This window comes from Magnolia sinica, chromosome 12 (genome assembly GCF_029962835.1).
Source record: "Magnolia sinica isolate HGM2019 chromosome 12, MsV1, whole genome shotgun sequence".
Classification (NCBI taxonomy): Eukaryota; Viridiplantae; Streptophyta; class Magnoliopsida; order Magnoliales; family Magnoliaceae; genus Magnolia; species Magnolia sinica.
In genome coordinates, this window is record NC_080584.1 from 8,913,478 (window position 1) to 8,931,669 (window position 18,192).

Below are 18,192 nucleotides of genomic sequence, written 5' to 3' on the forward strand. Positions count from 1 at the left end.
CGACCCCATGGAATAACATACCCTCTAAATCACTACCGTCTCCTTCTCCCCCTTCATGCAAATAGAGATTCTCAATTAGAAGATGGTGGCCCACATCCTCCACTTCGAATCCTTCACCTGATGATGACAGAGGCCCTTTCTCTATTGACCGATACAATATAACATCCTCCGATCCATTATCATATCTATGTTCAGAAGTGTGGATAAGCTATTTTCGGAACTTATTGGATTGTCATCAATGGAAAAAAGTGGTCACATTGATTGGCTTGGGTTCTTTCCAGAAGCCTTGATATGTCCTGCAACCAGTAAAAATCAAGAGGGCCGAGCTGGTAACACCATCTCAAATACAAAACCACAAATGAATGAAAAATGATGGAAATAAGAAGCTCAAGTGAGCCACATGATAGAAAACAGTGCAGATTGAATGCCTGCTAGAGAAAACAGTCAGGGTCGACCAGGTCAGACCCGGTTGACTCCAACTCCCTGTACAGTTACCCGGTCGACCCCACTTATGTGAATTGTAGGGAAATGGGGTCGACCGGGTCACAACCCGGTCGACCGGGTATATGTATAGCGAGTTGGGGTCGACCGGGTATGACCCGGTCGACCCTGACTATTTTATTTCCACTGCTTTCTATTACGTGGCCCACTTGAACTTCGGATGTACTTAATTTTTTGGCCCATGATCGTAAATCATTTAAAGAAATGAATGAACAACATGGAAATGAGCGTGAAGGTCACGGGAATTTTAGAGGGAGTGATTTGGTTTAAGTGTGTTGCATTGGAGGGAATTGACTGTGAAGTGAATTGAAAAGTCCATGAAGTGAAGTGAATTGACCGTGAAATGCATGGAAATGGCCGTGAAGTGAAGGGAATTGACCATGAAGTGCTTCAAAATGACCGTGAATCTAAACGGAATCGCTAGAAATGATGGTGAAATGCATGGAAATGACTGTGAAGTGAAGCAAAATGACTGTGAAATGCATGAAAATGATGGTGAAGTGAAGTGAATTGACCGCGAAGTGTGTCGAAATGGCCGTGAAGTGAAGTGAATTAACCATAAAGTGCGTCGAATTGACCGTGAATGAACATGGAATCGCGGGGAGTGACCGTGAAATGCATGGAAATGACGGTGAAGTTAAGTGAATTGACCGCGAAGTGCGTGGAAATGGCCGTGAAGTGAAGTGAATTGACCGTGAAGTGCGTCGAATTGACCGTGAATGAACACGGAATCACCGGGAATGACCGTGAAATGCATGGAAATGATGGTGAAGTGAAGTGAATTGACCACGAAGTGCGTGGAAATGGCCGTGAAGTGAAGTGAATTGACCGTGAAGTGCGTCGAATTGACCGTGAATGAACACGGAATCGCCGGGAATGACCGTGAAATGCATGGAAATGACGGTGAAGTGAAGTGAATTGACCGCAAGTGTGTGGAAATGGCTGTGAAGTGAAGTAAATTGAACGTGAAGTGCGTCGAATTGATAGTGAATGAACATAGAATCGCCGGGAATGACCGTGAAATGCATGGAAATGACGGTGAAGTTAAGTGAATTGACCGTGAAGTGCATTGAAATGGCCGTGTAGTGAAGTGAATTGACTGTGAAGTCCGTCGAATTGACCATGAATGAACACGGAATCGTCGGGAATGACCGTGAAATGCATGGAAATGAAGGCGAAGTTAAGTGAATTGACCGCAAAGAGCGTGGAATGGCCGTGAAGTGAATTGACCGTGAAGTGCGTCGAAATGACCGTGAATGTAAACAGAATTGCCGGATATGACCGTGAAATGCATGGAAATGGCCGTGAACTGAAGAGAATTGCTCGTGAAATGCTTGGAAATGGTCGTGAAGTGAAGTGAATTGGCCGTGAATGAACACGGAATTGCCGGATATGACCGTGAAATGCATGGAAATGGCCGTGAAGTGAAGAGAATTGATCGTGAAATGCTTGGAAATGGCCGTGAAGTGAAGTGAATTGACCGTGAAGTGCGTCGAAATGACCGTGAATGTAAACGGAATTGCCGGATATGACCGTGAAATGCATGGAAATGGCCATGAAGTGAAGAGAATTGATCATGAAATGCTTGGAAATGGCCGTGAAGTGAAGCGAATTGACTGTGAAATGCGTGGAAATGACCGTGAAGTGAAGGGAATTGACCGTGAAATGCATGGAAATGACCGTGAATCAACACGAAATCGCTGGGAATGACCATGAAATGCATAAAAATGATCGCGAAGTAAATGAAATGAACGAAATTGACCGCGACCGGATTGAAATTGACCGCGAAGTGAATGAAATGGATTTTCGACCATCGACATGATGGAATCTTGAAAATTAACCAGGTTGGTTGGCTAAAGTAGCTTCTCCTACCCCAAAATCATATAGGGTACGTCAAGTAACTAATTTTGGTTTATAAGATATTCTTGTTAAATGAATAAAGAAAGAAATGAAAAAAAGAGAAAAAAAAATTATATGCTTATATATATATATATATTATATATATATATATATATATATATATATATATTATATGTATTAGAGAAAATTGTAGGTAGAATAAATTTCTCCATGTAAAAAAAATAAAAATAAAAAACAAAAAAATAAATAATTTTCATAGATGGGCACGGACTAAAGTTATAGCTACGGTTATAATTCGTAGGTATAGGTAAAATCACCTTCGATACATTTTTATTATTATTTATTATTATTATTATTTTATTTTTTGCTGTTGTAATCCCCACCGCTTTTTGTGGGTCCCATTATGATGTATGTGTTATATCCAAACCGTCCATCTATTTGGCGAACTCGTATTAAGGCTTGAGACGAAAAATAAGACAGATATAGCTATCAAATGGACCACAGCGTAAAAGGTAGTGGAGGATTGAATGTCTACCATTGAAATCCTTTCAGTAGTCATGGAAGTTTTAGATCAATATGATGTTTTTTTAACTCTTCATCCAGGTCTTTGTGACCTTATGAATAGATTGGATGGAAAATATATGTTAAGGTGGGCCCTATGAAATTTTTAACAGTGAAAATCAAGTTTCCCGCTGCTATTTGTGGTGTGGTCCAGTTGATCTTTGGATATGATTCTTTTTTCCGATAATGCTCTGAAATGATCTCGAAATATGGATGAACGGTGTGGATATAATAAATACATCATTGTGGGGGCCATGTCGACGAGCGTCAGCGCTCGTCTTCGCACCCCAGACAATCGGCCTCCGGAAGGAATGAATAACGGGGGTATTTTGGTCCCTTGAAAAGTCGGCCGTACACAGGGGAGTATTCTTGGAAGCTTAAAAAGAGATGGACTTCAAATGGCTGGTGGGCCATAAGTGGATCGTATAGTAGGAAATTTCTCCTCAGTAATTAGGGGCCTTATGCGATTGCCTCACCTGCATACCCCTTCGAGCCGCCCCTGCCCAATAATTCGGTGTATGAATGGGCGGGGAAAAGCATATACACGAACGGTTGTATGCATGCGCCGTACACCGGATTGGTAGGAAATTGTAATTTTATATTACTATAAAATGAGTACCTGTCACGATATCAAGGGTGACTTCTATTGTAAATATTTTTCATTTTTGAAAAATTATTTTTCTTGGAATGGGGACATCATTTTCTTTTTGTTTGTCCAAACGAGTGAATCAGTAGCCACAGCCCACAAGCGGTCAAGGGTTCGAAAACCCATAGGTGGTGAAATCCCACTAAGGCGTGAGTGTGTGGTGGTGTGTACGCGTGTGCTAAAAAAAAATTAAAAAAAAAAAAAACCCACAAGCGCGGGCATTGTGCACGAGCTTCAGACTGTTCATCTGACAGGGCCACGTGGATGTTCAGAAAATCACGCACGTTGGACAATCCAATCCATCCGATAGATGACTTTTGGGACTGTTTGGAGCCTTTACCTTTGACCATTCATTTGCAATCCTCACAAGTAATGCTATCGAGTGGTTAGGATTGTTGGGTGGGCGAGAATTTTGGATGATGGCAGATGTCTGGTGGGCCTAGCCAGATGAACGGCTGGATCACATGCATATATGTTTGCTCATGATATATTACGAAATTGGATTGCGTACTAAGTTAAGTTCAAAATTCATGTAAATTATGACAGGCTATATAAAAATTTGAAATTTCAAGATTAAAATAATTTTTTTCGCAAAGTGAAGGAATTCTGATATAATATTTCAGAATATCATTCGAACTTTCAGAAAAATAACTTTTTGAATATTTTCATTTATGTAATTTTATTAATTCATTTAAATTTCTAATTTATGAATTCATTTAAATGAAACATCTTAAATAGATTTATATCAATCAAAAGTGAGTCCCACCATGTCAACTAGCAAGATTAAAAAAATAATAATTTTCATTTATGTGATTTCAGAAAATTCTAATCCAAATAAAACTATTAGTTTACGGAATCATTTTTACTGCTTCAAGGTGAGCGATCCCAATTTGTTTCCCCTCCACAAGTTAAAATAGATTAATTGTTTTATATGTTGTATACTTATGCTGAAGTAGTTATCATTTACTCTTATTTGATTTAGATAAATGTGTAGTTTTTATATTAATACAGTAATCATGATATAATTTGATTAATGTGTTAATATAATCAATTATCTGAGTTAATGTATTGATGCAACATATATGCTGAATTACTAATTGGACATGAATTGAATGATATATTGATATTACTGGAATAATATGAGACTATGTTGATTCAAATATGAAAATTAAAATGATCTATACAATACATGATTCACGAATGCTTGATACGTGCATGTATCAATTGCATGCACAACATATGCTGAATTCCTAAGGGATCTCCGTAGATAGTATACTGATATAGAGAGGGTCACGGACACTTTCATCTACAAGATGGACCAAAGAAGGCCTAATCGGAAGCGGAAGTTATTAAGACCGTCGGAACCTTAAAACAAGCATATCTCGCAAACCGAAATGAGTTACTTGACGTACCGTATATGATTTTGGGGTAGGACGATCTACTTTAGCCAACCAACCCTACTATGCCATGTTGCCCACGCCAAATTTGTGATATTCCATTAGATAGGCGGTCGAATTACCTGTTTATTTTCATTTTTACTATTTTTAATAAGTTTTGGTTTGATTGTAACTTTTAATCCATTGGGTTTTAAGAGTTGTGTACAACATGAAAGTGCTTAGAATAATAGGAGAATAATGTGGTCAAGTCAAATAGGACACTTACTATAAATAATAAATTTACTATTTATAGTAAGTTATGAATTTTAGGGAGTTTTAGTTCTAGTTCAATTCCTAAACTTCTTCCAAGTCTTGGTATTCCTATTTAAATGGTCGTAGACTCGATTATTTCTTTTATCAATATCATCGACAAATTTATTTCAAATATTTTGGAATTATTTCTATTTCTTTTCCTTGTTGATTCAAAAAGTCTCTGTGAGGAGTCCAAAGAAGCTCTGTGGATTCGGAGTAGTTATCCTTAAGGAAGATGGTGATCGACCTCATCACATTCATCCTTGTGTCATATACCTGGTAGAATCGTTACTAGAAGCTCACTATACTAGTGGAAGCCTACTCAAGGAGTAAATGCAAGCCTTGCCTTTGCCTACCACATGATAGAAGCCTACAAATGGGCAAATGCAGTTCACGGGTTTCCAACTCAAGCAAGTAGACGAATTCTCACTTGATGTATTCATGCATTGCATAATATTTTTATTTTTATTGGTATTCTATTCTAATTTGATATAAAGAACCATGTCGGGGACTTCTCACTAAGCCTGGTCAGCTTACCCTGTATTGATGTAAAATCGTACAGATGTGACTAAGGGCGAGCCAGTGGCTCAAGAACAAGAGTACATGGTCGAGCCGAAAATGACTCGAGGGTCACGTGACCCTACTTGACAGAGGAAGAAGTTGCTGATCTAGACCAGTCATGATTATCACTTTAATTATATTTGATGTTTTTTGAATTATTAATTATTTCTTTCAAGTTGTTGAACAAAATTTATTTAACTGTATAAGACTCCGAATGAGAGGATTATGGTATCACTAGTATGTGAGAGTTTTTTTTTTTTTTGTTTTTTGGTTAACTTGTTAGTACACACCCATCTCAATACACATACTCCATGTTAGCCACCCCCACTAGGTATCTCCACTCAATCTGTTGAGCTATGGATCTGGGTGTTACTACCATGTGAGTTTGTGTAAGCATATTCAATAGTTCAATAACACTGAGTACACAGGTCATGAGATGGATCTAGGATCCGAAGTATACGCAAAGTATCCAAATTTTGGTACGTGACGTGAAGCAACGTTGACTTTCCGATGCTAATGGATGAAATTATCAACGCCTTCAACAGGCCAGCTGGGTCCGCTAGGTCAGGAGTGTTCAATTGTTGGATTATTCCGATGCATTGCTAAATGGTACAATGACTTTAGCTTTTGATTTTTATTCATTTCTCAATTATCCAAGCCGTTCATATGATGGGCCTCACCTTGGATGGGGGACAGCAGAAACATAATCTCTTTGATTGAATATTTAAATTGGTTGGCCTGGTTTCACGATAACAACCCCTTGATCGACGGTCGTTTCCCTGTTTTAATTTCGTTTTTACTATAAATAGTAAGTTTTAGTTTGATTGTAACTCTTCATCCGTCGGGCTTTGGGAGTTGCGCCCAACGTGAAAAGAGCTTAGAATAATTAGGAGAACGATTTGGTGAAGCCAAATAGGACACTATTTTTTGCCGAAAACCTTGTGCACTAGTAGACATCACGACCGTCTATAAATAGTAAGTTTACTATTTATAGTAAGTCGCAGATTCTAGGAGTTTGAGTTATAGTTTGATTCTGATTTCTTTCCCATTGCTTGGTACCCCTATTTAAAGGGTTGTGAACTCGTTTTTATTTATCAATTAATCAATTTCGAATTTCTTAGAATTTATTTCTATTTTCTGCTTTCTTTCCTCGTGAGGTCCGCTAGGTCAGGAGTGTTCAATTGTTGGATTATTCCGATGCATTGCTAAATGGTACAATGACTTTAGCTTTTGATTTTGATTCATTTCTCAATTATCCAAGCCGTTCATATGATGGGCCTCACCTTGGATGGGGGACAGCAGAAACATAATCTCTTTGATTGAATATTTAAATTGGTTGGCCTGGTTTCACGATCCTAACCGCCTGACCTTTGCCTGTTGAACTTGAATGTGTATCTTTCCAAACAATCCATTGGCAAATCACCTTTGAAATGGTTCAGAGTATTAGACTCACGGAGTTCTCACTCTATAAGCCATCCATGGTGGGCCCGGCGCTGGAAAATAGCAAGCGGTTGTAAGAAGGAGAAGAAATAATCCAATGCATTATAATACTGATGATATCCGGGCCCATTGCCTGTTAGTGAGATGTGGGGACCACCCAAATGTGTTCCTAACTCGGGCAGTAAGTGGGCTGTGATCATCATTACATGGCTGAATCATGACCATCCATCAATGAAGTGATCTGTATTGTTGGCTCTTAATTAACACATTTCCTTGGGATGGTGCAGCGCTCCAAACTCCATCTTAATTTTATCGGTTTTGCCAGCTCATTTTTTAGAGTGTTCGCCTACTAATGAACCAGATTTAAATCTCAAGTGGGCCACACCACAGAAACGGTGGTGATTGAAGGCTCACCATTAAAAAACTTCCAAGGGCCCACGGTAGTGTTTATTTGTCATCCAACCTATTGATAAGGTCACATAGACAAGGATGAAGGAAAACACAAACACAGCTTGTTCAAAAACTTTTGTGCCCCCGAGAACTTAATGGTGAGCATTCATTCACCATGTTTTAATGGTGTGGTCCACCTGATATTTGGATTTGTTTCATTTTTCGGCTTATGCCCTCAAATGAGCAGGTAAAATGGATGGAGAGCATGAATAAATAACACATGCATCAAGGTGGGTCCACAATCATGGGCTGACTGAACAGCGTTTGTTACCTCCAACTAACCTGATCTGTTCGGCTGCATTTGCTGGAGGCCGATTGGTGGGTGAACCCAACTCCACGCATCTAGGTACACTATGATGTTTCTTAGAAATCCACCCCGTCCATCCATTTTAACAACATTGTTTCAAGGTGCCTGGTTTACTTGAGTTTTGGATCTTCATTATATTTGGGCCTACCAATTAAAATCAGCTGGAAAAAACAGGTGGATGGGTTGGATTCTTAAAAACATCATGGCGGGCCACATAACAATGGGTGCGGTTTCAATGGTGGGCATTCAATACTACTGTTTTAAGTCGTGTGGCCCACTTCAGTGTTGGATTTATGTCATATTTGCGCCCACCTTCTAAAATCAGATGTATAAAATAGTGACAGGGTGGATTTCTAAAAAAGCATTACGGTGGATTTCCCAACATGGCACATCCATTCATCAAAATTAGAGCGCACTCTTTACAACCACCATGGTTTAAGTTAATTTTCATAAGTTAAAAAACAATAAAAAAGTAACTTAAAAAAAGTTACTTTATTTAATAAATTATTTATTTAAGTTGATTAACTAAACTAATTTTAAAAAAGTAATTTATTAACTTACATAAGTTTAAAAAAGCTATTTATTTGGTGTTATCCAAATGGGACTTTTAAAACTGCTACGAAGACTAGAGTTCTGTAAAATAAGCTGAGCTAAGGTTTGGTCCGGCTTTGAAGATTGTTTTCCTTCCTTCGTAGGTCATTTCTGAGGCAACAACCTACAATAATTTAAAGGGTCGAGCATCCATATCTCGACTTTGTATGTATGGTGTTGAAGAATTTCTCTAGCACTATCTACGTCTTACCATTTCTCTACAACTCTCCCTTTCTTATCTCTAATAATAGTTGTATTGTATACATTTATTTCTATCTCTTTTAAAACTTCTATATATTAATATCTATGTGCTTATATGAAACCTACACCAATCATTAGATACCACAAAAATTTAGGTCCATAACTTGCAAATATACCACAAAAATGTAGGCCCATAACTCAAAAATTCATACCCTCCATGATTCACGTGAATCATACTAATGGAAACAGCTTGGAAGGTGAGTATTGCCCTGTATACTATTTTCAATCATGTGGGCTACCTAAATCATAGACGGAGCTGATTTTTTGCACTCTACTTAACATGGGGTGATGTACCTGGTGGTTAGGGTGTATTTTACATAAACATCATGGTGGGCTCACTCAAGCCACCGAACCCTGGAATGATAATTATATTAATTCATGATATAGCTTTTTGAAAAACTTTCTAAAGAAGGTATGAGATATAAATTTCATATTAATTAGGTAGTTATTTATTTATTTATTTATTTATTTTTAAATTCTCATATATATAGTCACATAGAGGGTGGGATGGGGCTCATGGTGGATTTCACCATAATGTGCATGTGAAATCCACAGTGATCATTAAGTACATGTTGGAAATTTAGCCATTAGGCTAAAAAATAAAGCAGACATGTGATTTAGGCGTGCCATACAAGGATAAGTAGCGGGAGAGAGGATGCTACTCTTTATCTCTACAGAGCTCACTGTAATGTTTGTGTGAAATCTACTCCAACCATTAGTTGCCTCATAAACGATTAGTTGCCTCATAAAATGTAATGCATATATGGGTACAAAAAATTAGGCCCATATGTGATTTACGTGGGCCATGCTAAGTGAAACAAATTGGATAGTGAACGTCCCCATCACTGTTTCCACTCAGGTGGACCACCTGAATTATGGATTTGGCTGATTTTTTCGCGCCTACAGCTAAATTATCGCAATACAGCTTATGGCTGGAGTAGATTTCACATACACATCATCACGGACCCCACCCTCAGCCCTGCCGGTCTTGGTTTGACTGCCACGTGGATTGTGTACGTAGCCGGTCCTGAGGAGCATTGTGACAACGCTTGCATGGAGTGGATTCTATGTGGAGCACACCATGATGAATGTGTTTTATCCACCCGGTCCATCCGTTTTTCCAGGTCATCTATATGCATGAGACCAAAATCGAGGCATATCCAAATCTCAACTGGACCACACCACAGAAAACAGTGGGAAATGTGGCATCTACCGTTGAAACATTTCTAAGGCCTACAGTGATGTTTATATGTCATCGAACATGCCAGGCATGAAATGGAAACAGAAATAGCAGCTTGATCCAAAACTTCTGTGGCGCCTATGATGCTTTCAATGGTAGGATTTCGATTCCTACTAATTTGGTATGGTGTGGTCCACTTGAGATTTGGATATACCTAAATGTTGGTCTCGTGCCTTAAAATAAGCTGAAAAAAATGCATAGAACAAAGATAAACTGCGTGCGTCACGGTGGGCTCCTTCGGGCGTGTGTGGGCAGTGGGATTAGAAGGGATTAGGTGGGATGGGATTCATGGTCCTGTGCCAATTCCACTCCATGCTTGGGAAGAACGGAAAAGCTTGGAATTAGATTAGATGGAATTGCATTGGGTCCATGCCAATTTCATTCAATTTTAGCAAGTTGTGTAGGTCCCACCATGATGTGTGGGCTATATCCACACCGTCCGCCCAATTTTCGAGATTATTTTAGAGCATGGGCCAAAAAATCAGGTAAATCTAAAGCTCAAGTGGACCCCACCAAAGAAAGTAACAGGGATTGAATACTTACCGTTGAAAACTTCGTTGAGGCCACATAAGTTTTGGATCTGCCTCATTTTAAGTCCATGCCATAAAATGAGGTTACAAAACAAATGAATGGTTTAGATATAACACATGTGTGTTATTCTCATTAATTTGAAATGATGGTGGGTATATCCATTCAATGTACTACCATATTACCAACAAAGCATGAAATTAATCTTATCCCATGGCAAGTAAAGGGTAGTTTCCGCCTAACGACAGAATTGAGAATTAAATCTACGAGTCATCCAGTAGGGTGGGCCCACTATTATGAATTTGTAAAATCCACTCCAAACCATCGGATAAGTGACCCAATTTTAGGTCTCAAGTGGAGAAACTAACTCCATCCAATGGTGTACTCGCGCGGGTGTTTGTGCATTGGGTACTCATAGGACTTTATTTGTATGAAAATGTATTCATATTTGTACCTTTTAGCTTTGTATCAGAAATACATGGGTGGTTGATTGCTCACACCTATTGGGTTTAAATCCATCAAACTAAACTTTTTTGAAATGTTGCTTTATGCATCACTTTGGAGTTTATATAAAGACTTCCATTTCATTTTAAAAAATCATGATTTTTTTTTTTTTTTTTTTGCTCTTATGAAAATTCTCTATTCCTTTTCCATTTTACCAGTTTTGGTTTCAAAGTTCATCGCCGAGTTAACTCAACACTTATGGATTAAAGTGTAAGTGGTTTGAACCCGCGAATAGTGAGTACACCATCGAGATCAGGCTATAGTTGTTATATCATAAATGTCAATTGCTCTGAAAATGGACGCAGAGATGGCTGTAATGAGATCAGTCACCGTCTTCCTCAAGAGAATAATTACTCAAAATCCACAGAGCTTCTTTAGAATCCTCATAGAGATTCCTCAAATGTACGAGAAAAAAAAGAAAAAATGAAAATAAATTCTAATAAATTCAAAAATAAAGCGATTGATAATAAAATGAATTTACAATCCTTTAAATAGTGATAACTAACCTAAGAATAAGTTTCAGAATCAAACTCTAACTCAAACTCCCTAAAAAACGTGTATTACTATAAATAGTAAACTTACTATTTATAGATGGTCATGATTTCTACTTGGCTTCATGATTTTCGGTAAAAAATAGTAAGTGTCCAATTTGACTTAACCAAATTGTTCTCCTAATTTTTCTAAGCCCTTTTTATGTTGGTCACAACTTCTAAACCTCAAAGGATCAAAAGTTATTATCGAACTAAAATTTATTATAAATAGTAAATATGAAATTAAAATGAACTTTTGACCGCCAATCTGATGGATTATCGCAAATTCGACATGGGCAACCTGGCATAGTCGGTTGGCCAGCTAAAGTAGCTTCTCTTATGCCAAAAGAATATATGGTACATCGGATAATTCATTCTAGTTTGCGAGATACACCCACTTTAGAGTTCTGACAATCCTAATCACTTCCACCTTCGATCGGGCCTTCTCGCCGTGAAAGTCTGCGACCCTCTCTACATCAGAAACTTGTTGCACTTGACATGCTATCCAAGGGTAGCAAATTTGATTTCAAGCTGAGTGACTCATGTCACGCTTCGACTCAACTCTATAAATCTTCTATGTAAAATTTTATTTTCTTTTTTGTTTTCAATTTTAAATAGATATATTTAATTCAACCAAATATTCCAACAATATCATAGTTTAAAGCTCGTGGAGTTGACTCCAAACTCAATTGAGTTAACTGGACTCATTAAGAAATCAACCCAAGTCAGCCAGAAACTTTTTATTGAGTCTCACTTGTTTGAGTTTTTAAAAACTTGTCGAGTCCAATAGTGGACTCGGTCGAGTTGACATGATTCACACTGAGTAAAGTCGAATCACTGGCCAGTCAACTCCTTCAACAGAAGCAAGGTTCTTAACTGATGGAATACTAATGCACTTGCAATTTTCTTTGGATACTTGTATTATTTAATAATGAAAAACATTTAATACTATCTTAATTTAAGATTCAACTGAGTCTTAGAGTCATCCCGACCCAGCAGGACATTGGGTCAAGTCGAGTTTCAGCGTTTCGAACTATGACACATACATACTGCCTGATAAGATTCATTCAACATCCAAATAAAAGATATGAACAAAGATTCATAACAGTGAGAGGATAACTTGAAGAAATGCATGCACAGCTTAGAAAAGTCGATCAGCCCTGTCTTTCTCCAATGATCTCTTGCAAAAATGGTTGAGTGGGTAGAGGCAAGCGTTCCGCAGGAGTAGACCAGCTCGAATTGTTCGACATGTCACATTGGCCTTCCATTGTTATTCCCATAGACCCTCTTGACATATAGTCGCTCAGGGAGTTGGTTAAGTCATTGAATTGCCACAAAGTTAAGTAGCTGGGCCGCGATGTGACATTGCTTACTTCGACGTCGCCTGATAGCATGGCCACCACACGCGACATGGGCGGGCGTAGCACTGGAGATGTTTGAGTGCACAAAAGAGCTACTCCGATCATTCTTAGTGCTTCTCCGTTGTCAAATTCAGACAGTGTCGGATCGATCAGTTCCAATGGACGGTTAGCTTCGTGTAGAGTCCAAGCCTAAGAAATTATGGAATGATGAGGTATTATTAATACATTGAGTGAAAAAGTAATAATACATCGATCTTATGTCCACAAATCCATCATTGAAAGATAGCTAGTGATCACTTAGTAGAATGAATCGTGAAGAAAATTCATTATTTGGTGATTGAGGCAATGCTACTTTATAGATGCGCATCTGCAAACACCCCACATGTGCCTATATCTCACATGTGTGCGAGATATGGACTGTTCATTAGGCACATCCTGCAATGGATGTAGCCTACATGATTAGGTAGGTCACTTGTGCATTTAATTTAAACCATTAGCTATCTTTTGTGGTCCATCTGAAAAGTGGGTTGGCCTTATTTTTTGGCTAGGAAACAGTTTCCATGGAACCTACTTGATTGATGACCTGGCTCTTGCACACATAATCCCATGTCGGCACACATAGGATGCTTGTGTTTGGCCCATTTACATGTTGCATTCTTCTTAGGTTGTGTTTGGATGCACACACGAATTGAAATGCGGGCATCAGTTTAACCAAAATGGCAAAATGATGAAAGTTAATTGACGCTTCCCAGAGTCTACATCCAGGAAGTAGCCCCTCAAATTGCAATTACAAATCTTTGTAGTCCAACTTGAAAGTAACACAATTGTGATTTCGTTCCCAAAACTTCAATATGGTGGGAAGGAAATTACTATTTCGTTATTTCCACTTTGTTTGATACATAATCGTGATTCCAATCAATAGTGCTCCAAACACAACCTCAGTGATCATCATTTGAATCATAACCAATGAAAGAAAATAGCAGGAACATGAAACACTGAGCAAGATAATGAATCTCGACAAACTGTGTGTGTGCCCATAACATGTGTATCCTAATGAAAGAATTGAGGGTATCCTAATGAAAGAATCGAATTACTAGCCTACAGACTCTTATTCCTATAAGGTGATTAAAATGTCGTACCCAATCGAGGAGATATTTATATTGATCCAAGCTTGTATCTGTATTTGGCCTTCCACTAAGAATCTCAAGTGCGACGACTCCAAATCCAAACACATCAGCCTTTTCTGTCAGATGCCCACGCAAGGCATACTCCGGTGCAAGATACCCACTTCAAGAATCCACACAAAAAACAACTCATAATGACCAAATTAGGATGTGTTCTGGATGCTCAATTGAATTAAATTGCAATAATCAGCTTATAAGAAATGATCAAAGTCGGATTGCCATTTTAAAGAGTCCTGTGATAACTTGAAGTCCTTTTCGAGTCGTGTAAGAGAGAGTAAGCATAAGCTCTTTACTGGTGGGCAAGGATCAAAAACCTCATCAGTCAGCTTGAGGTGTCTATAGCGCACTGTCTTAGGGAGGCAAATGGAGTGGCTGATGACTTAGCGCGTAGGGGTAGTAATGGTCAAGCCAATAGTCTGTTTTTATCAACCGCGGGCCTGCCGCAGATGACTAGAGGACTTCTATTTCATGATAGAGTGGGGCTGAGAAATCTAAGAGAGGTTTGATTCCTCAGTTTCGTCGAGTTTATTTTTGTATTTAGTGTTCTCTCACGATAGGCGGGCCCTTCCCCTTTTTGTTGTTGGGCCTGCCCAAAGTCTTGTAAAGTCCTTTGTTATATGGAAAAAGGTAAAACAAAAAAAAAAAAAAAAAAAAAAAAAAAAATAAGCTCTTTACTATTCAAGGCTTATTATAGAGGAAGACAATGATCTTCTCCTAATCTTTTTGCACATTCCTACATTAGGTGAGGCCCGGTGTTTTGTGTGGAGCCCACCTGAAAGTCTAGTTTGTACATTGTCTATTCATATTAACAAAGATACAAAAAAAATAAAAATAAAAATAAAATAAAATAAATAGTTCCCTAAAGTGCAAATGATCAAAGTGGGACTCCCCTTACTCCATTCATAATGAGATACTAGCCCCTTAATTGGAGCTGAAGTTGTTCCAGTTCCAACTTGAAATTCATGGAATTGCAATTTGGTGTTTACTCATCATATAATTTAAAACGCCATCCCACTTTGATCATTTCTTATAAATTGTTAGAATTTAGTTGAATTGAGCATCCAAATGGATCATTAAGTAAGAGATGTGAATGTAAACAATTGAGTGTTTCTTACAATGTCCCTGCAACCCGTGTGCTGATGTGTGTCTTCTTAGCATCATATAGTTTGGCCAAACCAAAATCTGAAATCTTAGGATTGAGATCAGCATCAAGCAAAATATTGCTGGCCTTGATATCTCTATGTACGATTCGGAGACTTGACTCCTCGTGAAGATAAGTGAGGCCTCGTGCTGTACCCATGCATATTCTGTAGCGGGTGGGCCAATTTAGATGCAACTTACTGTCTCCTGCAAGAAAATGACATGTTTGTACATTTCTTATATTTTCAAATTTGCCATTTTAATCCTTGATTAGGCAACCATGCATCTTGAATCTAGAAAATTGAAATCATTCCTACTGTCTATTTATTTGTGTGTGTTGGTCCACTTGATTAATAAGATTAGGAACATTCAAGTGGGAAATGGGGATTTCATCAATTTTTAGGCCATGTCGGGTCAGATCAGATCAGGTCGGGTCAAGACCCAACCAAACTTTTCAGGCTTGGGCTTGCGCTTGCTGTGTTAAGCCTATATTGGGTTGGGGTTAGGCTCAAGCCTTGGACATTTATTGTCGAGTCTGGCCCGGCCCTAGCTTGACCTGACCCAAACCCGGCCCATTGCCAGCCCTAACTAGCAATTCCCCCCACATGTGCGAAATTGCTAATGTGGAATGTATATGCGAGAATACAGTCTGTTCATCAAGTGGGACCGACCTTGCGTTTGCCATGGCCCAAAAAAAAAAGGCCGGTTCATTCATCAAGTGGGGAAAAGTGTATAACAAATGTGGATGTTGGTAATTTTTTTAATTGTCCATTTGTCTCATAGACATGTTGGGCTACCTGATGACCAGAATACCTGGATGTGGGTAGTTGCAGATTCATGTGGGGTCCACCAGATGAATGGCCTGGATGTCACACATACATGCTACATTGGCACGTGTGCTTACCCAAATCCTATCTCTTACCAATGGCCATCACATTCATCATTTTGGTCATAGCTCAGGAATATGGTTTTACAGAAATAGGAACATGTTTTGTACCGAAGAGTGCATGATCAAGACTCCCGTTTTCAAGATACTCATAAACCAAAAGGCGCTTATCTCCATCAATGCAGCATCCGTACAACTTCACAAGGTTCCGGTGCTGCACCGCTGATATGGTAACAATCTCTGTTACAAACTGACGATTTCCATGATGAGATGCCACTGAGAGTTGCTTCGCAGCTACTATCCTTCCATCTGAAAGTGTGCCCTATAAAAATACCACAATTCAATAGAAGTAAATGAATACTCCAATATGTATTTATTTGTGTACATAGAGGGTACTGGGTAGGTGTACACGCGGTTGAACATTATTGCAGTATAAAATGAGCCTGAGTCACCACGGAGAGAGTTATATAGAGGCCTGCTTGGATGTCCCTAAAATTTAGGATTTGTTCTTCTAGACATACCCTCAGCTCTCAATTGGCGCTTTGTTTTCCTCTGTCATTCACATTCATATTTACATTTACATTCATATGACACATTCATTTCAGATCACATAAGAAGAAAAGTTACCTTATAAACAGCCCCAAATCCTCCCATTCCCAACTTATTTTCCAGACTGAAATCTCCGGTCGCAGTCCTCAGTTCGGAATAACTAAAAGTGTTTGGTTTGGTACCCATTTCTAGAAGCTCTGTGAATTCACATAAGTGAGCAAGTTAGGATCATATATCTAATTAAATTGACTACAAAACTTAAGTGCATGCTCACATCTTTTTCTTTTTCTTTTTTTCATGAACTTATTAGATAAAATTTGTATGATTTCCCAGTTGGAATTTCTATTCACTTAATTGATGATTTTCTTTATAAGTGGTGTTTTTGAATCTTGCAAGCATTCATTGAATCAAGAAGAAAGTTTTTTTTTTTTCTCCAAATAAACTTAGGGTACACCCAAGGTATTCATCTTCTAGGCTCTCCGAGGATCTTCCATGCTTTCCAACTACTCTTCGGCATTCTTTCATTCTTTAACTGCCCAAAATTTCATCCCATAGATGGTATCATGGCTATTTAATAAAAAAATTCATTATGTTTTGACTGGTACATAGTGACCGTATAAAAAGTCCAGAGTCCAGAGGCTCCACTTCTTCCACTTAGATTGAATCCTATGAATAACAACCTTTCCAATTGCTCTGCTCTCATGAATTATCAACCTAAGATATCCAAAATGATAATTAATTTTGGGTAATTGAATAACAATATTAACTAATTCCTTGCTTACACTCCTATTGTTACTAAAACTTCCATTCCATATTATTTTATTTTTAGTCGAATAAGTTTTAAAACCTTTAGATTTTAAAGCATGCTTCTATACTTCTAGCTTTGTGTTTACCCCCACCCTTGTCTCATCAATCAAAAGTAGCTAGGTCATCCATAAATGACATATACCACAGGACCTCTTCTTGTAATTGCCTAGCTGATTAACTCGTCCATACCTAATGCAAAAAAGACATTGACTCAATGTTGATGACTTCTGGTGTGATCCTATGCTAATTGGGAATTCACTCATCTCTCAGCTAATGGTCCTAACATTTGTTACTCTTCCCTCATACATATCCTTAATTATATAAATATTTCCTTTTGAGACTACTTTCTTCCTCAACACCCCTTAGATTAACTTTCTACGGACCTTATCTTATGCTTTCTCTAAGTCGATAATAACCACATAAAGATCCTTCCTCCTCTCCCTATATTTTTTTGTTAGCTAAATAGGAGAACAACCTCAATAATTGATCTTCCTAGCATAATTAAACTAATTTCTAATACATACATCTCACGCCTTAACTCTTTACTCAACCATTCTGTCCAAAGTTTCATAGTATGATGATTCATAAGTTTAATCC

General features: G+C 38.2%; 1 protein-coding gene across 1 annotated transcript in view; it reads right to left on the reverse strand.

Moving 5' to 3' along the window:
* Positions 1-12,562: 12,562 nt before the first annotated feature.
* LOC131219915 (probable LRR receptor-like serine/threonine-protein kinase At1g56130) overlaps positions 12,563-18,192 on the reverse strand; it is a 140,191-nt gene continuing 134,561 nt past the window's right edge. The window contains exons 24-28 of the mRNA XM_058214901.1: positions 16,867-16,985; positions 16,351-16,561; positions 15,329-15,560; positions 14,169-14,316; positions 12,563-13,218 (exon numbers count right to left, since the gene is read on the reverse strand). Coding sequence (XP_058070884.1) covers positions 12,823-13,218; positions 14,169-14,316; positions 15,329-15,560; positions 16,351-16,561; positions 16,867-16,985 — 1,106 coding nt within the window. The 3' untranslated portion in view covers positions 12,563-12,822. The remainder of the gene's footprint in view (positions 13,219-14,168; positions 14,317-15,328; positions 15,561-16,350; positions 16,562-16,866; positions 16,986-18,192) is intronic.